The 27,694-nt window shown below is 40.7% G+C and overlaps 1 protein-coding gene across 1 annotated transcript in view; it reads right to left on the reverse strand.

Moving 5' to 3' along the window:
- Positions 1-27,694, reverse strand: part of VIPR2 (vasoactive intestinal peptide receptor 2) — a 104,229-nt gene that overhangs the window by 12,607 nt on the left and 63,928 nt on the right. Inside the window, exons 5-9 of the mRNA XM_030550120.1 lie at positions 14,874-14,971; positions 10,043-10,184; positions 6,774-6,924; positions 5,283-5,343; positions 3,940-4,009 (exon numbers count right to left, since the gene is read on the reverse strand). Coding sequence (XP_030405980.1) covers positions 3,940-4,009; positions 5,283-5,343; positions 6,774-6,924; positions 10,043-10,184; positions 14,874-14,971 — 522 coding nt within the window. The remainder of the gene's footprint in view (positions 1-3,939; positions 4,010-5,282; positions 5,344-6,773; positions 6,925-10,042; positions 10,185-14,873; positions 14,972-27,694) is intronic.

The raw sequence follows: 27,694 nt of genomic DNA on the forward strand, positions 1-27,694 counted from the left end.
GTATGTATGGGAGAGGGGAAGGAAAAGGATCACTGTGGTGGCATTTGCCAAATGGAGAACATGGGTGGTACTCCAAATGAACTGTTTGGTATAGTACATCTCCAATTAAAGAAATCAGAGAGGCTCTGAAATGTGCACAGCATGATGCATGGAAGGCTGCCAAGGAACATTTCTCAGGCCAAAAATGTTCAGAGGAAAGACCAGAGGAAGGCCTCTGACATGCTGAATTGACTGTGAGGACTGACCCTGAAGAATTCAGTTTGAGAATGCTATTTTAGAGCAATCCCCTAAACCAGATAAAATAATTGGAAGTAACATAGAAACTAATGCCAAAAAGGGGAATACTGAGCGAAGGTTGGTTTGTTATACCTATTAGAGGTAAATCCTTGCTTGAGTCGCTTCACTTGATTTGCCTTTCCTTTCAAAATACATTTATACTCTTATCTTCCCATTTAGATCGTCACACAACTCTCATTTTGCCTCTGTCTCTGCTCCCACTTCATCAAAAACCCCTTCTTGCTCCACCTCTCACACTCCACTTTGGGCCCACGTACATGCTATTTCATATGGTGAATACAGAACAGCTTCCCTTTTCAAATATTCCACTTGCTTTCCTTTTGCTCCAGGAAAGCCTTCCTCAAAAACAACTTATTTCACAGACTTCCTACCTTAATCTCCTTACTGACAACTTGTCCATAATGTCTTGGTTCTCACGGTTGTCTCATGTATCACATGTATTTGAGGCAGACTGCACGCTCTTTGGGGCAGCAGGACTTTGTTTTCTTATACAGCATGTTTTGCAAAGCTCCATGAGCAGCATGCTTTAAGAGGTGACAACAAGCAGAGCCTAGTGCTTCTGCGACTTCAATTCTGGAAAACAAGTTTCAAACTTCAAACTTGTTTGCCGGAAGTTATATTTAGGCATCTAGAGAAACATGGCCTCACTTTAACAGGTGCTGAACACAGGCATCACCTTTAGATTTCATTGGGAATTGTGGATACTGTGGCCAGTTCTTCTGGGTGCTTAACATCAGGCACCTGAGTTTGAAAATTAGGGTATGTGTATACACCTCTACGCCGATAGCGCGACCCGATATAACAGGAATTCGGATATAACGCGGCAAAGCAGCAGGGAGCCCTGGGACCTTTAAAGCATCACCTGAGCCCTGCTGCTTTACAGCATTATATCTGAATTTGTGTGGAGCCCTGGGCCCTTTAAATCCCTGCCCGAGCCTGGATTTAAAGGGCCAGAGGCTCCAGTCACTGTGGGGAGCCACGGGCCCTTTAAATCCTCACCTGAGCCCCACAGCCAGAGTGCTGACGGTGATTTAAAGGGCCCGGGGCTCCCCGCAGCGACTGGAGCCCTGAGCCCTTTAAATCACCGCAGGGGAAGCTGTAGAGGAAGCTGGTCCAGTCCGGCACAGTGTACCGGCTCTTGCCAGTATGCAGTACCAGATCAAACCCGATATAACATGGTCTCACCTATAAGGCGGTGAGATTTTTGGCTCCCGAGGACCGTGTTATATTGGAGTAGAGGTGTACTTGCAGTGTTACCTAACTAATAATAAATGGCCAGATTTTAACCTGCTCTTATATAACTGCACAGGGTACATAAAGTCACACAGAGCTTACCTGGATTAAGAATCCAGCACAGGGAGCAGAGAAGGCTGCACAGAGCTGCTATTCCCCTAATGACAGGTGGGTGCAGTGGAGAGGAGATAGAGCCTTGATCTGGCCCCACAGAGCTGAACAAGTTGAATCATGTAAAGGCCTATAACAATTAACTTCCCCCTTTGAGAAAGGAAGGGGAAAACAGGACAGGATTTGAAACTCCGACAGCTACCCAGGGCTCTTCCTGTACTGGCACAGGTAGGCTCTGCCTCTTATCAAACATTAGGTGCAAAGACAATCTAGACCAAAGTGACTATCGCACCTTAACTCATCTGTAGCACTGGGGGATTGAATGTCCATTCCTACGTCTTTCAGCAGTGCAGTTCAGTTCTCTGCAAATGGCTCAAATCCACTGTGAACTGTTTTCACAAATTAACACCACAGATACAAAACTGTGATTCAGAATTAACAGGTGGGGGATCACTTAATCCGACAGGAGTGTGATTTTATTTACAGCTTAAGTAGCAGAAGCACTAGGCTCTGTTTTGTTGTTCTCACCCCTGAAAGCATGCTGCTCATGAGAGAAAACAGATCTGGAAAAAGACAGCCAATCCCAAATGAGTGCACGACCTGAGCCCATACAGTCCATGTACATGGACATTTCCATACTTTATTACTATATCAATTCAATAACTGATGTAGAAAAACAGAGGGCTGTTTTGTACCTCGGTGTAACTCTAGAATCAAATTAAGATTTGGTCAGCTTAAGATTCATAAGAGTTTAATTAAGCATCCTTTCCTCCATCAAGTAGGCTCCCCAGCCTTTCCAGGACTCCTTCTAGAGCACCAACAAGTCTGTCAATATGCACTCGGATAACTGCTGTCTTCAGATATTGCAAGTTCTAGGACTTTTCAAAGATCAGCTTGAAGCATTATTTTCTGGGACACCAGTGACCCATGAAAGCTCAGCTGCATATAGGGTTGCCAGGTGTCCAGTTTTCGATGGGAACGCCTGGTCCAAAAGGGATCCTGGCAGCTCCGGTCAGTGCACAGCGAGGTCTCCTAGGGACTTCAGGATCCAGCGGCCGCTTCCTGGGAGCTGTGGTAAGTGTCACTGAACCTCTCCACCTCAACCCTCTGCCCCAGCAGCGAGGGGGGATGGAGTGAGTGGGGGGTGGGGCCTTGGAGAAGGGTTGAGGCAGGGGTGTTTGGTTTCATGTGATTAGAAAGTGGGCAACCCTAGCTGCATACAGAATAGTTGTTTAAATGAAAAGTCAGTAGGAGCTTTAATTTGCACTTTTGAAATATTTTGTATGGTTTATTTTGTTTTATCATCCAGTGTATTCTCCTTACTTCTCCAACTCCTTTGGGACTTTTGCTTCCCTTCATGCTGTACATCTGCTGAGTGTCCATCCCATTATGTAGCAAAACATTCATGTTAGTGAATCCTCATTTCATGCAAATTCACCCAAGAACCTCCTTTTGCCCTGTCTTGTTTAAACAATGTAGAACTCACTCTGATGAAGGAGGAATAAGGTCCTTTGGATTGACACATAGATCATTCAGTGAGTAGACTGCCTGTTTAGGCCCTGATTTAGCACCTCACTTAGGCATGCACTTAAAGTTAAGGACATTCTTAAGTGCTTTGCTGAATTAGACCCTTAATGAACACTATAATTCAGAAGCCGCAAAATATCACCAAATGAGACACTGAAGGCTACAGCTAATTTGTACAAAATGCATGTTTGCAGTAGTGTTTGTATTTAGCATTGGAGGTATAGCTATTGTTATGCATACTAATGGGTACATCTTCAACACAACGAACAAGAATTTAACTGCACGTCTTCAGTTAACACTAATGAACTCTATGGAGCACAATCCCTGTGTAGCATGCTAAAAATGTCCTTCTGTGTAAATGTTTCATGTCTAATGTATGTAATTCTAGGCTGCTAGTTTAGGAAAGATATACACAGCTGTCATTCTTTCCTGCTGTATTAATATTTATAAACTAAAGTAAATCTATAATCCACGTAAAAGGTTTAACTTGATGTTTTCTTCCCCCAATGTTCTTGAGCTGGTGAGAGTTTAAAACAAAACAAAACAACCAAACAAAATCAACCAGTCATTTAACAGGAGGCAGCTAAATTTTAAAGGCAATGAGTTTAAATGACCTGGGTATCTGTTTAAAATCTCTCCTATAAAGTAATTTATTTAATTAAAATGGAGTTTTTGCCTGTCTCTAGCTAGTTGTAAAGAATAATGTGTATATTCACTGCACAAGGCTGCAAACTGATATATAATTCATATTGCAAAATGTAGTTTACTTACTATAATAGAAATTAAAATTGGTAATCGTATAACCCACCAAGGACCACTGTGATCATTTGTATCCCAGCAGCTATAAAGAGAGTAAAAGGGAAAATTATGTTAATACTAATTTTATTTGGCAAGCGAGGTATGTGAAGACAAGTGTTTTGGATTTACATGTCAAAACAAAAATAGCCTGGTCTTGTGAATTCTAAGCAATAGAATTTGATATTCTCCTGCTTTTATTTTTATTTTCACTGGGTTTTAATGTGCACATTCAAATCAATTAAAACAGAACAGTGTTAGAAGAAACCCAGGCAGATACCCCAGAGGGGCTCTCAAGTTTAATTTCACTCTTTATGTCATGACACTTTTCCAATAAGAGCTACAGTATCTGGGGCAGCAGAATGATCTGACATAACTGATGGATACAATTAAAAGGATATAATTTACTGCTGGACTATTTGGGTTACAGATGAGTGGAACTGGTTTGGGAAATATGAAGAATAAGCCTGGAACTTCATCTGAAAAATTGGACTTTTATTTTCCCCTTTAAATAATTTGTTCACAGCTTTCTACCCCAAGCCATTTTACCCTTCACTGACCATCTGACTTTACAGTCAGTCATTCTCAGTGCCCACAGCTCCTATTGACTTTAGTATGTATTCAGCACGTCTGAAGAAGCAGAGCTTAAAACTTCTGAGAAAATAGAAGCTCCAAGTGATAAACCTTAAATAGGAGAAAGATTTAATAGTTTGTATGTTTCCAACTGTGATGACTATAGCAAGGTATCAGTTTAAGAACGGCATCACTTTCAGTTTATTTTTTTAGAGGTATTACAGATAGGTTCCCTGAGAAGTGAGGAATAACCCATCATCTGTACCAACTATTGCAGATGCCACAGACAAGAGTTTCTATGTCATCTAGAGCCTAATCCTATGAGGTGCTCTGCACCCACCACTACTAGGGATACTAGTAGGAGTCGAGAGTGCTTAGTACTTTGCAAGATGGCACCATTAGTGGTGCCATCTGCTTCTCTAAAAGTCAAATACTGGCTTTGGATGCAGACAGCTCTCACTGAAATCAACAGGAACTATATATGCACCACAGAGGGCAGTATTTGGCTATAAACTATTTAACTTCATCCCAGTCAGAACTTTCAGATTGGATGCATCTATAAAACTGCATGTTGAATAACTTCTGAACACCTGTCACTCGACTGGCACCTCTGAGATACTGCAGTCCTCTGCTATTTACCTCCTTCAAAACAGCAAATTATCCCTGTGCAAGCCATGCAATCCCAGGGGAAGACCTGCTGTAGTTCAAGTTTGAAGCATAAAGTTTACATCCTCCTAGCTACTTACCCAGTGTCCTCTAAAAAGATCCTTGTCACTGTCCACAAGATGATGAATACTGTAGGAATTCCTAAGAAATTATAGTTTGTTATAGCAAATGATTGTAAAAATCTATGAACTGAAACCCCTTACCCCTCTTGTAACTGTCTACTACTAGAATATACAAGGTCTGGCATGAGGCAAAATGCAGCACATGGAATAATAAAGTGTAGCTGTAGCTGCAGGGGGGGGACCAGCAGCAGAGTGCAAACAATTCCTATCCATCTTCCAGTGAAGACAAGCAAAAGGAATGATTACAGGTGAGTGCATTTATTTCTTACAGAACACACAAAGGGTGTGCACTCCTCAACCTCCTGAGTGTGACCCTTGGGGATATAAATGTTACACATCCCTGGTCTAAATGAAGATAAATATTAGAAGTGAAATTTGACATGCAAATCATTTTATAAATAGGCATTCACATACATTGGTTCACTCCCATTTCCCAGCTACACCCAAGTATATTGTTATGATCACTTTCTAATGGCTTCACATCTATAAAACCTCCCTTTGGCTCTTGGGTATGGAAGGAATTAGCGTGTAAAAATGAACAATAATATTTATAATATGTTGGAAAGTATATTAAAGATACAGAATAAGGGACTGGCTGGCACAAAGAGTTACTGGGTCCAACTTTCACTGTCGGAGAGTTGAATTCAAATCCCATTTTACATAACTGTGAAAATGAATTTAGCGGCCTCATCTTATATCGTACCCACACACATCACATCATCACAGTGTTTGGCACTCTTTGCAGTTCCAGAGATGCCCAGCAAAGACAGAGCCATTTCTCTGGCAAGTGTCTAAGGTGAATTGGCAGCAATGCGAAGGATAGCGTTCATAGTGTCTTCCTGTATAATGAAGCATAAGTAAGTGCGTCTAACCCCGCATTCGCACTGAAGGCATTAAAGTCACTCCTGACTTTTAAACAATACAATGAACATGTGGGGCCTGATTCATCACTGAATCCGAGCTCCTTTCAGACACAGGAACTGGGCATGTGAGAGGGAAGGAAAATGGTGGCTCTGCACTTCTCTTATTCTGAGGTCAACCAGCCACTGATACTGATTAGGATAACCTCAAGGCTGCCTTAACTTGTGCCCAGTTGCCGATAGTTTCCAGGGGGCATTCAGGTCTGTGGGAATATTTGAGAAAACAGAAGTGTTCTGCACATATCCACTTTTTCCTGGCCAAGCCCTCTACATAGTCACTGTGCAGTGGCCTGTGAGGGAGTGGCATGGAGCCTTTGCGCCAGCTCTACATCCTTTTATGGCAGAACAATTTCTTGGTGGCTAGATCTGCATTGTGGAACAGAATAAAGGGGCTGTCTTAGCCTGTGGAATCAGGCCCAGGGATGGTAGCTGTCTAATAGGAGATAATGTTATCTCAGTGGGAAACACTGAGCCTGACCCATCCATAGCTGAAAATAAGAATAAAATATGTATATATTTAAGTACTCACCCCAGCCAATCAGAAGATAGGCTGTGAAATGTCTGTTAGGAGAGAATATTACCACAAGGAGGATGTGGAGGTAAAGTCCTTCAACTAAGAGCCAGTAAAAGTTTGCCATAACACAATATTGGAAAAATACCAAACTAGCCTTGCAGCCAACCTGAAGTGTTACAAACAAACAAAGATTAAACTTCTTGCAAAGAAAATGCAGTAATATTTTGTTACAAACATTCTTCTACAGACCCAAGCTCTCTACATATTATGTTCCCTTATCTCTCTTTTATGTCAATTGCTCACGTACAATATATAGAAAATTTCTTTTTCAATGGCCCCTAGAAATAAGGTGATGCATTTAAAGTATAAAGAATGCTTATACAAAGGAATGTAGTTAGCCAAAACTTTATTTCTATAGCTTCCTTGCAGCCAATTTACTCAGAAACCTTGAAATCATCATGACATGAACATTAAAAAAGGCAGATATGAAAGACCATCAATTAAGATAATAAACACATATAACTTTATAAGTTTTCCTAAGTTTCCTAGAGGTTTTAATTTGTTAGAAAAATAACAAAAAATTGGCTGCATGAATTTTCAAAGGTCAAAGTGAAAAATCCAGAATTAGGTACTGAATGCAGTCCCACTGGTCAAGATGTAAGGGTATTTAGAAAATAAAAATGTGACTGTACCATCAAAATTCCGCCCCCCCACTGTGAAATTCTCCAGTGTTCCCGACTTGTTAAAGACAACCAGAATGCATCACTCCATTATGATCTCTGTAACTTATAGTCGGTGTGGTGTTTTTCAGAATATACCGTTCTAAGAGATATCTGATGGTACAAGGAAGCATACAGAAGATTTCACACAGGAGAAAATGTAACTTTTTAAAATGTAAATTAAAATGTGGTTTGATGCTTAATGCTCAGCATGGCATTCGGGTCAGAAGAGTTTATCTTGACTCAAAGTCATGATACACTTTCTGTTCGTTTACTCCTCTTCGGCCTCTTTTACCCTCCCTCTTGAAGTTAGGTCTGTAGCTGAGGCAGCTCCCAGCCAATGAAAAGATGCCACCAGCCAGCCAAATTGTGTAAAAAAGTTATTCAGTTTTAGAACTTCTTCCAATTCTTTATAAACGGTTCATTTTAAAAGAGCTGTGCCAAGAGCACAAACAGCTCTGTGGAATGCATAAACACGATCTGAGAGTCAAACTCTCCAAGCCGTTACGTAACTAAACCAGGGTTCAAATAGTGTAAGAAGCAGCAGCTATTCCAAGCAACATCAGATCATCTCAACAAAAATGCAACAGAAATTAGGGAACAGCACATTGATCTGGACCAGTCCAACTGCAAGAATATCCAGCTGCAACCAAGAGTCACTGCAGGACAAAAACAGAAACAACTTGGGTGCCTACAGGCATGATCTGGGCCAAGAGCCTATTTCTGCAAGGTTTTGAGCACTCTTGACTCCCTGAGATGTCAATTCAAGTGACCTGTTTACAATGATTTTACAGTGCCAGTATTAAGTATTTCTTTAGTGAGAGTGTTTCGGTTGACAGATCGTGTACATATAGCTTAAGAGTCACTTGGAAAAGCTTTGCACCATGGAAGAATGTACCTTTATCAATACAAAAATATTGCACTGCATTTTTCTTCAGTTTTTTTCTATACTCTAAATTTAGCCACAATGGGCAGGGGAAAAGCATTGTAAATTAAATTCTCAGGGGTCTTCAGCAGTGTCTGCAGATTTATTTTGCAGCAGTTCTGCTCCAAACCAAGGAGATGGGGATACTCTATACCGGTGGCTTACAAACTTTTTTTTTCTGGTGACCCAGTTAAAGAAAATTGTTGATGCTCACGACACAATGGAGCTGGGGCAGAGGGTTGGAGTGCGGGGGTGAGGACTGCGAGGTAGGGCCAGGAATGAGGGGTTCAGTGTGTGGGAGGGGGCTCTGGGCTGGGGCTTGAGGTGGGGCTGGAGATGGGTTGGGTATGGGACGAGGTCAGGGTTCTGGGCTTGGGGTGGGGCTGGAGATGAGAGGGTTGGGGTGCAGGAATGGGATCTGGGTTTGGGATGGCTCAGGGCTGGGGAAGGGGGATTGGGGTGTGAGGTTGGGGCACGGACTTACCTCTGGTGGCTTCCAGTCAGCGACGCAGTTGGGGTGCAGAGGCAGGCTTCCTGCCTGTCCTGGCACTGCGGACTGTGCTGCGCCCCAGAAGCAGCGAACAGCGGATCTGGCTCCCAGGCAGAAGCGTGCAAGCAGCTGCATGTGGCTCTCGCTTGCAGGCACCGCCCCGTCCAGCTCTCATTGGTCATGCCCCATGGTCCCCCTGCCTATGAGCTGGACCTGCTGCTGGCTGCTTCCGGGGTGCAGCATGGTGTCAGAACAGGTAGGGACTACTTGTTTTTACTGGCCGGCCCCCAGGGTCTCTGGGTGCTGAGCAAGGTGACCCAGTGCCTTGCATTCTGTGACCCAATACTGGGTCGTGACCTGACCTTTGAAAGCCACTGCTCTGTACAATGGTATGTGATATACACATCTACCTCGATATAACGCTGTCCTCACGGTAAATCTTACCGTATTATAGGTGAAACTGCGTTATATTGAACTTGCTTTGATCCGCTGGAGTGCGCAGCCCCCCCCCACAAGCACTGCATTACTGCGTTATATGCGAATTCATGTTATATCAGGTCGCGTTATATCAGGGTAAAGGTGTACCATTTAACGGTTCAACCTTCTCAACCTCTGAGATTTTGCAACCCCGCATACTGTGTTAATGGCTTATCCCTACTGTGCCATATGGTTTGCCAAGAATGCAGATGACAGCCCTTCATCACCTACTGGGCACATGGTTCGGTTGCTAAAGCCCTCTTTCTCTCCTACAAATACCCACTCAGTCTCTCATTGCTCTCCCTTCCTTAATGCTCCTCCTCCAACTCCGATGTTCTCAGAACATCTAACCTTCCCCATTTCCCAGCTGATGTATCTTCCACTTCTAACCTCTACCCTGACTTACCCCACCTCCTCACTGTCATATTTATCCCGGGCCACGGCTGCTTCTGTTTTTTGATAGCTGAAATTCTTCTGCTACCTGCCTGAATATGCAAAGCTGCATTAGGTCAACTCCCAGCTCTTCCACTCCCTTTCTTCTCCTGCAGTTGCATCCCAATTCTATCTGCCACTAGTTCTCTCACAGTTCCCTCCACTGATAACTTAGTGTTCCCAAAAATTCATAAGGGATGCAGAGGTGGAGAGGGTTAAAAGGCAAAAAGAGCTTCATTACCCATGACGACTGATCCTCTGAACAGTGAGCTGTGTTGGAATTGGAATAAAGAATATCATCCTTGACTAAAACAGAGATTGCTCTTAGAATGAAAGACAGGAACAAGTTCAGATGGATGTAGTTCCGTGTGCAGTGAAGTTTTCTACATTAAAGAAGAGATTTAAAAAAAAAAGCATTTAAGTTTCTAGGATGGAAAGGCTGTCAGACAGTCTTTTGATTAGTTTTCAACTGTTTCTTAGTGAAATGAACCTGTAGTGAGTACCTGCCCTTTCTTTGTGTGTGACCCCTAGGTATGACCCTTTCAAGGTTTAAAAAAAAAATTCTGACCAGTGAATACAATTAAGGCAACTTTGACACCTTTTCAATGTCACAGATTAAAAGGCCCTGCTGCCATTTTCTCCACATATTACCATGAAGAGTATATAATAAAGGTGATTTTCATTTTCTATTTTTGGGTGCTCTAGCCTTTGTCTTCTAGATTACCAGTTAAAAGCCTAGTTCTTCTGGCTAAGTTTCTGAAATACCTCTTCCTAATGTATTCTTGTTGAGTTTTTCTATCTTTAATTCCAGTATTTTGATTCATAAAGTGTGCAATCATGGGATGCAGGTGCATGTACAAACAATTTAGAAATAGTGTACCTACAAAAATATAAATTGGACTGCCCTTCCCTCCAGTCCATCAGGACTTAAAACCTCTACGCTTTAATCCACTTGCTCTGTGAAAGCTTGGGAAACAGATGAGGTTTTCAGTGTGCCAGGAAAATCAACAAACTCTAGTGGGAAGTAGATTCCGGAGGCAAGAACCTATCACCTGAAACACCCTTCCTCCAACACATTGTCTTTTAATGCAATGTTTATCCTAGCTGATCTCATTAAACAGCAGAGGAGAGAGGGAATCTATAAGGTAGACAGGAACCAAACCACTCAGGATTTTATCAGTATCATAGAGCTACAGTATCATAGAATATCAGGATTGGAAGGGCCCTCAGGAGGTCATCTAGTCCAACCCCATGCTCAAAGCAGAACCAATCCTCAGACAGATTTTTACCCCAGTTCCCTAAATGGCCCCCCAAGGATTGAACTCACAACCCTGGGTTTAGCAGGCCAATGTCAAGTAAAAAGCAACACCTTGAACTGCAGCTGGAAACTAGTACAGCTCAGAGAATATGGCTGTTACTGAAGGAATGCAGACAGAGTAGAATTTTATGGCAGGTTACTGCATTCTGTGCTGCCTGCAGCTTCTGAGTGGTCTTCCGGCACAGACTTCTGCAAAGAGCATCAAATAACCCATTCAGGAGGTGACAAAAGCATGGGTAATTGTGGTCAGCTCTGCATCTGAGAGAAGAAGTCACAACCTTCTAGCGTGGCAGAGATGCAAAATGAATTTTTGGTCTATTTAGCAAAGGACATAATCCCATGATTAACTTTAAACACTTGCTCAATTTCCATTGACTTCAATGGCTGTACATATGCCTAAGAGCTTTGTTGATGCAGGGCCTGAGACATCCAAAAGCAGCTGAGGGTCCATCGCTATTACGGTACACAGCTTAATACATTCCTATGAAACCCAAGGGCACATTCCAGGGAAGAATGGACATCTATTTATTTTCCTTGGATAATTTAATAGGAACAACATGTTTCTCTCTCATGCTGGATTTGAAAGAATAAAAGTCTAATCCTGCCAGGAGCTAGGTGCTCCTGAGAGATGCAGTACTCTTGCAGCTCAGTGAAAATGATAGGCGCTCAGGGCCCTTACTATAGTGATAGTTGCTAGATTTTTGCATGTGTAGAAATCTGCTTATATGCAAATAGAAGCAAAGTCAGACATACAAAAAGTTTTATACATAGCAGAAATAGCAAATGTTGATATTACCACAAAATGAAATTTTTAAAAACATTTTGTTTTGGGTCAGTTGAAATGTTTCATTTTGATTTTAACTGTTTAAAAATTGTGTAAGAGGCAGTGTGGCATAACGGGCAGAGCATTGGACTGGGGGATGTAGATTCTATTCTCACCTCTGACACCGGTCTGCTGGGCAACCTTGTGTCTTTTCGCTTCCCTGTGCCTCAGTTTCCACATCTGTAAAATGGGGCAATGATATTAATCTCAATTGTAAAGTGCTTTGAAATCAATTGCTGAAAAATGCTGCATCAGAATGAGGTATTATTATTATTTCAAAATGAAAAGTAGTTTTGAAATGAAAAGTTGAAATGTTTTGTTCCAATAAGGTCATTTTGATATTTTCTCTCATCAAAATTGAAATATTCCTGTGGAGCATTTTTATTTTGACAAATCAGCATTTTCTGATGAAAAACACTGTCAGAAAATGTTCAACCAATTCTAATCATAATGTTCATACAAAGTGTCACCTGGGATGAAAAAGTCTTGACATTTGAAAAACGGTGACAATTTTGAATAGCAAGAGGGTTTAGGAAGCTCAGTGTCTCTGGCTGGCAATTTAGGATTAAAAAACATCTATCAAAGAGATATGCCAGGGTCATAATTCCTTCCCTGTAAAATACTTCAGAATCTGCCCTTTAGTGGGAAAAAAGTAGTCAGAATCCAGATTAGGTCTCTGCGCTGACTGAAAACAAGGGTCAAATTTATTCCCAACTCTGCGAGTACATGAAAGAAGTTTCAATTTTAATAAAAAGTGTACAAGAGAACCTTGCAACTGTGTGAAGCAAAATTTCCTTCTCTTATCTAATTGCCCTAATTTTAGCATGACTAGTCATGAATAGTGGCCAGGACATTAAATAAAGACCAGAAAGCACTGAAGTTGTGTCAGTACTGCTATTCATAATTCCTCAATATGTGCAAGACTAGAAAGTGAAAGCAAACAGAGCCAACTAAATGAGAGATTTTATATATTTGTCAAATGTACATAAAGCATCAACAGTTAAATTGAACTCCTTCCACCCCAGAACTTTGTTTCATAAAATAATGGTGTACATGGATAAATGCTGTATATTTTGAGGAGAGCACATCCAATTCCATTGATACAGTTGTGTGCATCAATGCACAGTTTAAAAAAAATCGTATGTATTACTAACATCAAAAATTCAAATTTTAATCCTGTTGGATGAAGTTAGAATTTTGTTTTTTTGGTTGCTTTAGTAACTTTTAATTTTTAACTCACTAGTGTAATTGCCTGAAATTCCTCCCAGGAATTTCATTTGAAGAAGTTATTCTTTACTCCTCCTCTTAAATACTATTGTATAGGCTGGATGGCTCCACCCCAAAGATGGATGTATTTCCGTGGATCTTTATATACAGTACATTGGTACTTTCTGTAAAGCACCTTGGGATCCTTCCAGACAACAACTGCCTCTTCAATATAAATATAAATAGCTAACAAAGGTGTTTTCAGCTATTCTGATCCTGGAGAATGGGAAATGGAGCCGTTCACTACCTATCCTTGGATCACTCCCTCACAAGATATAGGTTTTTAAAGGGATTTGGGTCATTTACAGATTCTCAAACCAATATTCCCAAGTGTGATTTATCATTGAGGATGCATTAATTTGGTAGAAGGGAGAGGGATTGAAATTCTAAAAATATCCCCACTTCCCAAAGAACGATCCCAATGTATACAATGCCCCATTTTGTCAATACTGTGTGAATGAAGAGTGCCTGCATGCACACACACACACATAGAAGTTTGTGCCCATTTCCATTGCTGGTGACAGACACTGTCTCCCAGGGGACTAGCTTTCCTCAAATAAGCATTTATTTGTTCCCTGCATGGGAAACTATCACCCTCTCTTTGACCTGCCTTTTTTGGGTGACAGTTTTGAGAAGTCTGTGATAAGGCTTGCACTGATGTCCTCTGGATTCCTTATTTTCTACCTTCTAGTGATGGACGTAAGTCAGAAGTCTATGCTAGAGTCCTTCACATGCATTAATAGCCCTTGACAGTGCTGATTACAAGGTGGTGTTGATTTGCTTGCAGACCTTAACTAGGATAGAGGAGATTACTCCTGAAATTGCTCTGTTTGTTCTTTGCAGAAAGACCCCAAAAGATGTTGTTCTTGTGGTAGATTGTGACAGGGTTGGGGATATGGCACCACCATGCTGCAGATAACATGCAGCTCAAAGTCTCTTTTTTGCTGAAGCTGGATGATGCCTTTTCTTAGGTTTCAGTACCTGGTGGAGACTGGGGCATGGATGAAAGAAAGTTGATTGAAGCTTAGTTTGAAGAAGATAAAGGTGATGCTAGTAGGCAGGAGGAGGTGAAACTCTTAGGCAGGCATTTGAAACTATCTGTCCCCATAATATATTCCTGCCCCTCTTTATTCTGTGAACCAATCTGAATTGCGGGTTACTTCCAGAATCTCTAGTAGTGTCAATGGCCATTTAACGAAAGCGTTGTTACTATGGCATTTCTCTTCAATATCTCACCACCTTTGTGACTTTCAGGAATGATTATTGAAGATACTCTATATTAGAACACACTTGGAGACCATCCAGAAGCTTCACCAGAACATGGCTGCCCACTTGGTTGGTGCTGACTGCTTTCTATTTATTTTCAGGTACAATTCAAGGTGTTGATTTTGATCAATAAAACCTTAAATGGTTTAGATTTCATCTAATCTTGTGCATGTAGGTTGTACTATGTATGAATGTCTAAAGTTCTTTGGAATCATCTGATATGAGTGGTGCAAACATAAATTCAGGTTACCAATGCAACTATTATTTGTTATTCAATTCTTCAAAGTTTAAAAATCATCAATTTTATAAACATCTGAATAATCATAAAACAGACAAGGATTTAAAAATTTAAAAATCTTCCTATTTTCTTGCTTATTTTTGTTCATGTGAGATACTTACCTGAAAAGGCAAAGAATTATACTTCCTGTCGTTAGAGCAATCAGAGATGCACTATGTCCAAGGGTGTAGATTGTCCTCACTAGTACGTAGAAATTAATCTATGAAGAAAAATATATATTCATAAACCACTAGTGATATGTGCAAACAAATGTGTAATAATGTGGCATCGCTTTAAATAGTTAAAAGAATAAAAACTGCATAATTTTCTAACAATTTTTAGTCTGGCTACCAGCTACAGAATTCCTGTGCAAATGTTAAACATGCTTATTCCCTTACACTCATGTAATACAACACCCCTAAAGAAGTCGTCTCTAATGGGGAAATCAAATGTGGAACTTCTTGATCTTCAAACATCAACTTCCTCAACCAAATAACCCTGCTCCATTTGTAGGTTCGTAAGCCTCAATGTGGTTCAGCCACAAGAGAAAGTGAGAGCCACATTTTGTAAGCATGGGTTAGACTTGGAACAGTCTTCCGCAACTTCTGCTCCATAGTCCTGATTCAGTAGTCCAGCCTTGCTCAGCAACAGACAAAAGAAAGCGCTTAAGTCCCACTGACTCCAAGTGCACATGTTTAAATGCTTTGGTAAACTGGGGCCCAACAGCTCTTCCTCTCTCTTTTCAAATTCCTCCTTAAAAGCCTAAAAGCCACTTCTACAAATCAAAAGCAGCACAAAGGGGATGCACCACTGACCAATCATCATTGTCCCTTAATTTACCGTCTAAAGATTAATACATGCAATGCTATCAGAAATAAAAAATTCATAAGAGTAATGCCAAAATGTCAGAATTAATCTGCTACTTCTTTTGATGCCTACAATGAAATTGTATTTGTCTCAAATTATTTTCCACTAACGCACTATAAGGTATTAATACTGCAGATGTGATTTATGAGAAACAAATTAATAAACCATTTCTTGTTATCAGATGGAATTAACTGGTCGTTTTTTAACATCAGTGCAGGATGTTGTATCTTATGGAACTAATTTTCAAAGTTAGGCACATGCATTTATGTGCATACACATTCTGGGGCCTGTGTTACTAAGGTGCACAAATTCACAATATTTTAAGAATATCATATTTAAGATACTAGGATAGACTCTCTGCCACTGTAAGTTAGCCTAGCTCCATTTATTTCAATTCATCTATGCCAGTTGAGATTCTGACCTCATATTTCAAAAAGTAAAAGTACGCCGCTTACAACATTTTGTATGTGTCTAAACTTCCATTTGTACAAGATTCTTCATTTGGATTCAGCACTTGTTGAAAATTATACAGAGTTAAACAGAAATATTGCAAAAACTCATCTGGTAGAAAAATTGTTGTTTTACACCATTTAAAAATTGCTAGAACACAGTGATGAGGGAATAACATTAGGAAGGTGTAATTTTTCCAGAAGAACAGCATTAAAAAGAGGTAATTTTAGTGATCCTGGTTTATGTCAAAATTAGCAGAACAACGTCTAAATCATTTTGCAAGCACAGCATGCATTTGGGCAAATCTAAATTAAATGTTAAATGAAATGAAGTATCTTGCAAATGTGGTATAATAGATATTCTTGAAGTTAAAAATTGAGGGAAACAAATTACCTACATTTAGCAAATAGATCTTAAGGACATTCCAAGCAAATGGCATCAGTCCCTGTTAGCAGCTGTATGAGGGAACATTGGCTAGTTATCTAAAGAGCATGGCCCAATTCCAACACACTACTTCAACAACTAATCAAACACCACCATTCTCCTAATTTCCAAATGGTACAATAGATACTACAACGGAAATAGATGCCTACTTTTATTTTTGTACTAGACAGTGCATAGAAGTGGACTGTCTTGACACTTTTGTAGAACTCCTGACATTTTAGTATTGAGTTAGTTTGTTTTTAAAGTAGCAGTAAAACATTGGAGTGTGTGAAGGGGTACACTCTCACTTTGTGGGAGAGGAGACTAGTAAGCTTTTCTGAGCTCCTTCAGCGCCAATGAGGTGCACCTGTTAGGTTTGCTCTAACTGGAAAGAGAAGGGGAGGGAATCTTAAAGAGATAAAACCCGCCAAGGGTGGGTTGGGTTGTGGTGAACAGAAAGCAGACCACTACACCTCAGAGAGTGATCTGCCAAGAAAGAGATGCTCACAGACCTTACTGCTCCTGAAACATCATAAACTAGCTGTAAAGCAGGATGCCCCAAGAGAAGGGGGTGCAAGTAGAGCCTAATTAAAGACAGTCAGCCAGCTGATAACCAAGTCCCAAAGGGCTGGCCCCAGAAAGCCTGCCTAAGAGACAGGCCACCTGAGCCGTTCTCTTCCTTTACTCTGATCATCCTCTCTCACAAAGTAGTTTTGCTTGTTTGTTTGGTGTAGAGAACCCCTCATGAGTTACGAACACGGGAAGCACATTATAGAAAACTTGAATCGGGAACCAGTGGAGATGCAGAGGGGTCCCAACCCCTCCCCCACCGAGGCACCAGAGAAAACATGGCCATGGAAATTAGTAAAGGTCCCAGTGGAACAGGAATGATCTTAGGAAGCTTCCCCAATTAAAGGACCAAGGACTGATGATAAACTTTCATTTTAAACTGAAATCCTGGACTTTCAATGGTATAAAATAGATTATTCCTTTTATTGTACTTCATAGGGCCCCAGTCCTACAAATACACACCCTTTTGCATAACACCCTTACACTTCTGTGGAGTCCCACTGACTCAGTGGGATTCTGTGGGCACAGGAGCCCAGATCTACAAAGGTATGTAGGTGTTGCTCCACTTAGCTTTGCAGCACCTAATCCCCGATGGCCAGTCTCCTAGTAGAACCGCTAGCCCCAAGCAAGGTGCCCAGGCTCCTAGGGAGAGTCATGTGCCTAAAAGAAGGGGAAGCTGAGCAGGGAGCTAACTAAACTAGCCAGGAATGAAACGCCAACCTAAGAGAGCTGAGCTAGTACACCTGGTCGACTGGGCAGAGATAGGCACCTCCTTCCACTCAGGATTCTCTGCTGCAAAACTCTTCCTCGAGTTAGGCCCCCCTAAGCCAGATCAGATGCTCAGCTAGCCCATGCTCAAGGAGCTGAAACCATCACTGTTGCCCTATGTTTCCCTGTGCCCCTGGCTGTCTTTGATGTGGGTGCAGTACTGCTCTCCCCTCCACCTCCATTGGCAGCCTGTATCCTGTCCTCCAGTGTGGGATCTCACAGGTATCAGATCTTAGACCTGCTTAGAGCATGCCTACAGGATTGGGCCCAGTTGACAAATAGGTATATCTCTCTCTAGTTTGAGAATCCTGCTTGGAGACCTCTCTCCTCCCTTTTGAAATCCACTTCTTTCACAAACTCTCCCACGCTGATCTTATCACAGACAATGTTATCAGGCCTTACAGGGGAAGTTTGTTGGGTGTTTCCTGTTCCGCTGAGTTCAACTGTAAGCAGCTCAGGCCAAGAACCTTGTTTTCTACACTTCTTGTAAAACACCCTGTGCACAGATGGTGCTCTATAAGTAACAGCCAGCAGGAGGTTCTAGGGCAACTTTCCTTATGATTCAGAGTACTGTGCAACCAGCACAATCAGGCCCATGCTATAAAAATATTTAAATTCCTACAATAATATTTAGTCTGTACTAAAAACACTAGCAATTTTATGAAATGTATTCCTGTTGTTATGGTGACTACCTAGCCCATATTTTTAAGAGCGATCCAGCAGTTTCAGCAAGGATTAGATCTTGAATTTGGACATTTTCTTTCAAACAAATGAAAAGTAGTTATTCTTAAAAGAAATATGTTTGTCACCTCTGAGAACTTATTACTCAAGTGGTTGGCTTCAAGATGAAACTGAATATAGCAAGTATCAGGGGGTAGCCGTGTTAGTCTGGATCTGTAAAAGCAGCAAAGAATCCTGTGGCACCTTATAGACAAACAGATGTATTGGAGCATGAGCTTTCATAGGTGAATACCTACTTCGTCGGATGTATTCACCCACAAAAGCTTATGCTCCAGTACATCTGTTAGTCTATAAGGTGCTACAGGACTCTTTGCTGAATACAGCATTAATTTATCAGTGAGAAATCATAAAATCCTGTCTTTTTAATTCACCAAATTGGTCCAGTATTTACTGCTAATGGATGGGTCTCAATTGTTGTAATAAGTGTGTATTTCCTTAATGTTTTCAGTGACTAAGTCGGGTTTTATTACATGTACACCTAGAGTTATTGTCATGTCCTGTATTCTAGATAACATTCATTTAAGATACATTAACACCACGCTTTTAAGAAATAGTGACTTCAGTGAACTGTCAGTTGAGTATAAACTTCCTATAGACCAGAAAACTATGCAGATTATCTCTGGTCTTTTAACAACGCAGACCTATTACTCTGCTCTTACAGGAAATATAATGTTTCTCTGTTAAAAAGTAAGAAGCTGTGAACTCTGTTGTGATATAGTCATAATATGCTGTAGCACATCTTTATGTCTTGGTTTATTAAGATCATGGGATCTCAGGATTGCACCGTTGTGTAAATTATTTTATACAGAGGAGGAAACTGGCTCAAGCAAGTATTATTAGTCCTCCATTTTCTTGGAAATAAATTCAAACAAATTAAAAAGGGACGTAAAAGTTAATAAATTCAAAGCTATATTTTATATTGCATATTTTTTTTAAATCCTTACCTCTGTTACTACCATCCGTATAGATGGTTATTAAAATAGAAATAATATTAAGGGCTAAATGCTCCTGTCATGTGTATTATGCAATTCAAAGAGGATGTGTGCATGTTACATTCTTGGCACAAGAAAATGAAAGCTCCAAGGTTGGGAATACCAGGGAAGTAAATTGCGTTATATTGAAAGTACAAGTGAGAATGGAAAAAGATGGTACCAGAAAGTAAAGAAAAGAAAACCAGGATGTTACAGTCATTATAGTGGTCCTTTACCAAAAGTTTCTCTGTTACTAAAATATCTGCTCTTGTATGCTACAAATAATACAATTAATAAATTAATGAATATCCTCACTAACCATTAAAGTAGTGATCCATACACCTTCTTCAGTGAGCAGCTAAACTCATTCTTATTGCCAGCACAAAAACCAAACAAACCACTGCACCTTTTAAACTCTGTATCTGGTAACATTTTAAAGTTTTTCTGTTTAGTATACTGGGCTACTGAAAGTCTCTGAACAAGATCAGATGAGACTTTTGTACACTCAAAAGCCTTAGATTGGTAAGAACTACATTCACTCAAAATGTTGTGTTGTGGTCATGTGACTGCATTATTGGCCATTTAGATATCAAACTAATGTTTAAGGTTCCGTTCCCCACTCTGTCACTAGCCTGATAAGTGACCTTGGGCATGTCACTTCACTTCTGTGCCTCACTTTCCCCCGCTTGTGAATCTGACCACTGCCCTTCCTGGTTGATGAAAGATAATCAGGCTCATTTGGTGCCCTTCATGACCACCACTTGAGTTATCATGCAATTCTTGTATTTCCTAAAACGTTAGTGACCCTTTGAGATGCACCATCCGATCAAGAGAGATTATATACATTCTTTTTAGTTTTGGTCTTGACAGGGAGGTATTTGTTTAGGAATAATGTAAATGGTTGGTGCCAAGTATATCAAATTTATGTCATGTTTAGTCTGTATTGCTTACCCTAACTTTCTTCCATGTTTGCATATTCTCATTTCAGAATAAATTGCACTGATTCTACATTCTTTGCCTTCCCCCATCATCCAGGCACAGCATCAGTTGTACTTTTATAAACTTAAAACTAAGTAGAAACTGATTTCTGAAATTCAGAGGCTCATGAACCATGATTAGTCAGAATATGTGCATTGGGGGCTTGTATGAGAGAGAATGACTACAAGTCATTATAGGGAAATTCACTGTCAGACCAGTCTGGCCTTCCTATGAGAGAGCGTGGTTACAGCAGACACCATCTGTATGACTTCATGTCAAGAACTGATGGGACTTAAGATTTCTCTTATTCTCCTTTTTTTAGCACCCTACAACACTACATTTCGATGAGTGACACTACGAGATTTATTTGTATTACTTAATGCTATGGACTATTCTAAAATATGTGGGATTTTTTAATTTTTTATTTCCTAGAGAAGAATTCTCCAAAGTTCTGTATAGATATTATCTTCTGATGAGCACTTTCTCTCAGTCTTCCAAGGCCAAGACTCTGTAGGTTGAATTTAATGTTTTGCCTACTCCTAGTAAATTAGAATAAAGTGCAGGGCTGTAAATAAGAGCCTGATCTAACAGCCATTGAAATCATTGGAGTCTGTCCATTGACTTCAATGGGCTTTAGACTGGGCCCTACATGCACTACATGACTTTATTTTTAATCATTATCAAGATTTTTTTCCTCCCCAGTCATCTTCATTATTTAAAAGACAGACACTGGCATTTGCTCTTTTTGTTTTTAGCTTTTCTTGTGCCAGTGATGATGTTTGATGATTAAATATGCCTGCTCTCCTTCAAACTGCTGCAAAAGACATTTTGTATGGGATTTTCAAAGGAGTCTAAGAGAGTTGGGTGCCCAAATCTCACCGGAATCAGTTGCTAAATGACTGTTGTCTTTGCAATGTTATTGTGGAAGTAAAAAATTCAAGATGAGTATATTGAAATTGTTTGAATGACAACTGCAGTTTCAACAATGTGAATAGGGCTCTGTCGTTTGACAGGTTAATGGGATTACAGGTTTTGTGTGCCAGCTTCATCCTTTCTGTTCAAAATAGACCCTACCATTTCCATTACTCCATATACTAGGATCTGCTCCATATACTAGGATTTCATTTCTTCTCTCCTAGCTTTTTCATTTTTGTTAGTTCTGTAACTTACATTTTTTTTCCTCTAGTCCATGAGTTTCAAAATCAGTGTGAGATTAGGTTCTATGCTGTCATAAACAGATAAGTAAGAGTTAATAGAACAGAAGTACTTCATCTCTCTTTTGCCTGTAAAGGGTTAACAAGATCAGTGAGGCTGTCACCTGACCAGAGGACCAATCAGGGGATAGGATACTTTCAAATATTGAGGGAGGGAAGTTTTTGTGTGTGCTGTTAGATTTTGGTGGTTGTTCTCTCTGGGGGCTCAGAGGGACCAGACGTGCAACCAGGTTTCTCTCCAATCTCTCCGATACAGGCTCTTATAAGTTCAGAATAGTGAGTACTAGGTAGATAAAGCGAGTTAGGTTTATGTTTGTTTTCTTTATTTGCAAATGTGTATTTGGTTGGAAGGAGTTCAAATGTGCATTTGGTTGGAAGGAGTTCAAATTTATATTTTGCTGAAAGGATTTTCATTTGTACTTGAATATTTAGGCTGGGAGGGTATTCCCAGTGTCTATAGCTGAAAGACCCTGTACATATTCCATCTTAAATTTACAAAGGTAATTTTTATTGTTTTTTCTTTCTTTAATTAAAAGCTTTTCTTGTTTAAGAACCTGATTGTTTTTTTATTCTGGTGTGAGACCCCAGGGGACTGGGTCTGGATTCACCAGGGAATTGGTGGGGAGAAAGGAGGGAAGGGGGAGAGAGAGGCTAATTTCTCTCTGTGTTAGGATTACTGTCTCTCTCAGGGAGAATCTGGGAGGGGAAGAGAGAAGGAGAGGGGAAGGTGCATTTTCTTCTCTGTTTTAAGATTCAAGGAGTTTGAATCACAGTGATCTTCCAGGGTAACCTAGGGAGGGGAAGCCTGGGAGAGGCAACGGTGAGGGAAAGGGTTTACTTTCCTTGTGTTAAGATCCAGAGGGTCTGGGTCTTGGGGTTCCCCGGGCAAGGGTTTGGGGGGGACCAGAGTGTACCAGGCACTGAAATTCCTGGTTGGTGGCAGCGCTACAAGTACTAAGCTGGTAATTGGGCTTAGAGGAATTCATGCTGGTACCCCATCTTTTGGACGCTAAGGTTCAGAGTGGGGAATTATACCATGACATATGCATACTGGAGCTGAAGTGGAATTAGAGCTGTGCCAATTCACTATATCAAATGTCTTTTCTCCCCTGTCCCTTTAACTGACTTTTTAAATTCTAAATAAACTGTGTTGCAAGACGTGTGCTGATAAATTGCAATGGCAGGGCCATATGCCCTAATAAATATTACACAATGTCCAAAAGTTTCTTAGACAAATTATTGTAACACATCCAGCTATTACTAGTGAATGTGTTATTAATTATCAGAGGGAAATGAATCACAGATAATGATAAGGGAAAACACGATCAGTTACATCTGGGGCTTACAACACACTACCAAAGCAAATAATACAAATACTGCAATTACAAATAAAAACTGGCCCTGGTATTTTTCTAAATCCCAATAGTTATCTAAATAATTCCAGGGGTTAGTAGGAGTAATATTGGTGCTATTAGTAATCATAAGTGCAGCAACTAATTTCCCTAAACAAATTGTGAGGCTCAACTGATCCCCCTTGCTTTTGAGATTTCCTGGTCAACGGGTTTCCCCTAGCAGGAGTCTCAGGGCGGCTAGAATCAGTCTTTGCCTCTTATCTATCAGTACAGAATACTTAACAGCTAATTATACTTACACATACAAACCACGAAAGTTTCATTACGGCCGGCAACCGGTTAGGCTTCAGGAAACGCGTGAGCCGAGAGAGCGTCCAAGGTGATCAGGCCTGGATACGGTTTCGACAGGAATTCGGGGGCTCTCTGCCCGTCCCCGGGAGCCGTGTTAGTCTGGACCTGTAAAAGCAGCAAAGAATCCTGTGGCACCTTATAGACTAACAGAGGTATTGGAGCATGAGCTTTCGTGGGTGAATACCCACTTTGTCGGATGCATGTGTCCAATGAAGTGGGTATTCATCCACGAAAGCTCATGCTCCAATACATCTGTTAGTCTATAAGGCGCCACAGGACTCTTTGCTGTTATTAATTAGGTTATTAACTTCTAGTGACATAATTCTACAATGTTTCATACTTACTCATCTAAAAGACAATCTCCGTTATGTAATTTCTCAGTACAATAACATTCATCCTACTAATACTTAGGCTGCTTACTGTACTAAAGCTAACATTCAACTCCATATGCATATTGCATAAAGTTAATAATATCTGTTGGAGAGAAAACACTGTTTGACATACAGAAATGCAAAGGGGCAGTGGCTTGGACTGCTATTTTCAAGTTGGTTTAGTTGTACTACAGCTCAGTTGTGTTTGGGTTTGGAGTTTTTTTGCATGTCAATTGATAAAGCTTACACATCTGAATTTACGTTAAAGCTCCTTTGTACCATTACTGCAGTATAAAGGGGCCTTACAGTGCATGTACATTTAAGTCAGTAAGGAACTGATTTATGTACGCCAAGTTTAAATCAAATTAAGAACGTTCAAAAAAGGTGTTTTGTGCCCCCATCCCCCAAACTATCCCTATGTTAAAAAGTGGGGGGCATGGCCTCCATGGCCACACCAGTTCCACCATTGGATCAAGGATATGTAATGGCTTCTATATGAGGACAGACTAAAAAGACTGGGACTGTTCAGCTTAGAAAAAAGACAATTAAGGGGGAATGTGATGGAGGGCTGTAAAATCATGAATGGTATGGAAAAAAGTGAATAGAGAAATGTTATTTAGCTTTTCCCACAATACAAAAACTAGGGGTTACCTGATGAAATTAATAGGCAGTAGGTTTAATATAAACAAGAGGAAATATTTTTATACAGTGCACAATTTATCTGTGGAACTCTTTGCCATGGGATGTTGTTATGGCCAAAAGTATAACTGGGTTAAAAAAAAGAATTAGATAAGTTCATGGAGGATAGGTCTATCAGCGGTGACCCTGAACCTCTGACTGCCACAAGTCAGGAGCCAAAGACAGTGGATCTCTCCAAAATTGCCCTGTGCTGTACACTCTTTCTAAAGCTTTGGAACTAGTGGCATTTGGAGTCAGGATAATGGTCTAGATGGAATATTGGGCTAATCCACTATGTCAGTTCTTATGTTTTCAGTATGGTCATATACCAGTTTAAGTCAATTTAAATACACAACTTCCGTTAAACTGGTGCAACTTTCTGTGTAGACTGGGCCTAAGAGCCTGATTCTCCTCTACCTTGCTTCTTTTATTGTAATTTACATCTGTTGAAAGTGAATGTGTTTGCATGATGCTGCAATTCTGAACTGATAACATTTGCACCCACTTTGCACAGGAAGAACTGACTACACAAGGTGCAAGACAGTGAGAATCAGTCCTTAGACATTTCTTGCATTCTTCTAATGAAGAAAGTAATTTATGTATTTTCCACCATGAGAGTCACAGAAGAAAGTGCTAAATCAAACAGGCAAGAACAGCACCAGTCAGGTCTAGCTTGCTCCCCAAATCTTGACAGAATTAGAGAAAATATAAAACACCTTAACAGGAATCAATAACACCCAATATGGCAAAAGGTGGTGTAAGAGTCCTTAGTTCCCTAAGAAACACTATGTGGGAGCACTGCGCCAGTGGTCCACTTTGTTCAGTGTCCTCTTTCTCAATGCCAGATGCTTCAGAGGAAAGTGTGAACCAACCCCTAATATATGTAATTACATAATATTATATGGTAAGACATGATTTCCTAACTCACTTGCAGCTGACCAGCCCTGAAATCTCAGGGTCATAATTGTATTCTAGCTGCTGTAACTGCAAATGTTATTCCTAATTTAAATAAATGTCTAATCCTTGTTTAAAATGTACTATGCTATTTTCTTCAATATAGCAAGTGATGCAGGTTAATTCTATATTACATTAAAAATCATGCTCTCCGTTTCAAATGTTTAACTTTTGAGTACCCTCCTTTGTTCTTTCCCCCATAGGAAAAGGTAGAATAAATATTGTAAGAACACTCAATCCTTCCCTAAACTATTCTTTATTTTATATTCAATCCCATAAACCACATCTCCTCTTACTCATCTTCTTTACTTTTTTATGTTCTGCACTCTGCCTTTTCTGAAATGCTGACCAAAACTGAATGCGGTAGAACAAGACCATTGAATTACATATTTTCTGTATTATTTCCATCTCATTAATGCAGCCTAATATCTTAATTGCTATTTTGTACACTGCACACAGATCAGGAATCTTCAGTGAGCTGTCCAAGATTATGATCTGCCATTTATGTTGCCCAATTACTTAGTTTCAAAAGCTAGAAGTTTGCAATGGCGTCAGATTAAAAGATGAAAGCAAAAAAGCACTGATGTTCCAAACAAACAATGAAAGGAGTTAGACATGCATTTAAAAATAAAGTTCAGGATCATTCAAAGTGAAGTAAACAAGCTGAAATGGATTTACAAACAGACAGTGTCAGCAGAGCACACAGTGAAACTAGTTAGCAACAATTCAGAGCATGTTTTTTGAAGAGTCTCACCGCTAATGTTCCAGACCCACAGTGCGATAGATCATCTGCAAAAGAAAATGGTGGTTGGACCAGAACTCCCCTGAAGGATGCTGATGATGCCTGCCAGGGACATCCTCTCCTCCATTCTGTTCTGGTCTGCCAGTTCCTAACATGCAGTCGAGAGGAACCCAATTCATACAAAGCATCTGACAAGCAGCTTCCATAGCATCAGCAGGAAAAGGGGAGCATGCAATGAAACCGGCACTTCTACTCCCCTAAGGGCCACACTCAACAGATACTGGGTATCTTCCATCTGTGGAAGTGGAGGGGACTGTGAATACAGAGCTGGATACTGTCAGAGTCGGTCATTATCAATTTCTGAACAGATTATAAGGCCCAATTATCAAATAGAGATGTCTAAAAAAAAGTCATTCCTACATCTGGATGCTCAGGCTGGGACTTGAATATAAATGGCCATTTTATGGACCCGATTGGATCTAACTCCTACAGTACAGGATTTAACTGTCCTGTTAAAGTGTTTACATTACAAACCTGCTAGCACTCAGGCAGTCTTTACAAATCATGAAAAAAACAGTTTTTGTAACTAAGGCCATGGCTACACTAGAGAGTTGCAGCGCTGGTGAGGGGGTTACAGCGCTGCAACTTAGGATGTGGCCACACTTGCAAAGCACGGCCAGCGCTGCAACTCCCTGGTTGCAGCGCTGGTTGTACACCCAGTCGAGCCTTGGGTGTAGGGATTCCAGCGCTGGTGATCCAGCGCTGGTCAGCAAGTGTGGACGCCCACCAGCGCTTTTATTGACCTCCGGGGTATAAGGAGGTATCCCAGAATTCCTGTCCACAACAAACCGGAAGAAAGGGAGAGCTCGGAGTTCAGCCAAACTGCTTATTTAAAAAACAAACACAGCTCCTGTTTGCTGAGCGAGCGGAGGCAGGCAGGGGAATTATTTTGGAATGTTCACAGCTGTTTGCTTGAAGAGAGAAACAGCACTCTCACACGGCAGGTGGGAGGGGGAAGTCCGTGTTGAGCAGTTGCTGATCTGGTCTGACGGGTATTTAGAAGTACATAATTTGCATTTAGTGAATGAGAGAGGAGTGGGGGAAGGGAGTTAGAACTTTTAAAATGATTGAAGGTAGGCACTGTGGGTCTTCCAGTCCTTAGAACTTGCAAGGCAAGGAGCTGAGAACAGTGTCAACTCCAAAAATCCATTCTCTCTGTCTCCTCCATGCTCCCTGTCACATTCCACCCCACCCCCCTCTTTTGAAAAGCACGTTGCAGCCACTTGAATGCTGGGATAGCTGCCCACAATGCACCACTCCCAACAGCGCTGCAAGTGCTGCAAATGTGGCCACATTGCAGCGCTGGTAGCTGTCAGTGTGGCCACACTGCAGCGCTGGCCCTACACAGCTGTACGAACACAGCTGTAACTACCAGCGCTGCAAAACTGTAAGTGTAGACATGGCCTAAAATTTTGTTTTTACAGAGACTAATCTTGTAAGGAAGGATTGAGTA

This window comes from Gopherus evgoodei, chromosome 2, assembly GCF_007399415.2.
Source record: "Gopherus evgoodei ecotype Sinaloan lineage chromosome 2, rGopEvg1_v1.p, whole genome shotgun sequence".
NCBI classification, from domain to species: Eukaryota; Metazoa; Chordata; order Testudines; family Testudinidae; genus Gopherus; species Gopherus evgoodei.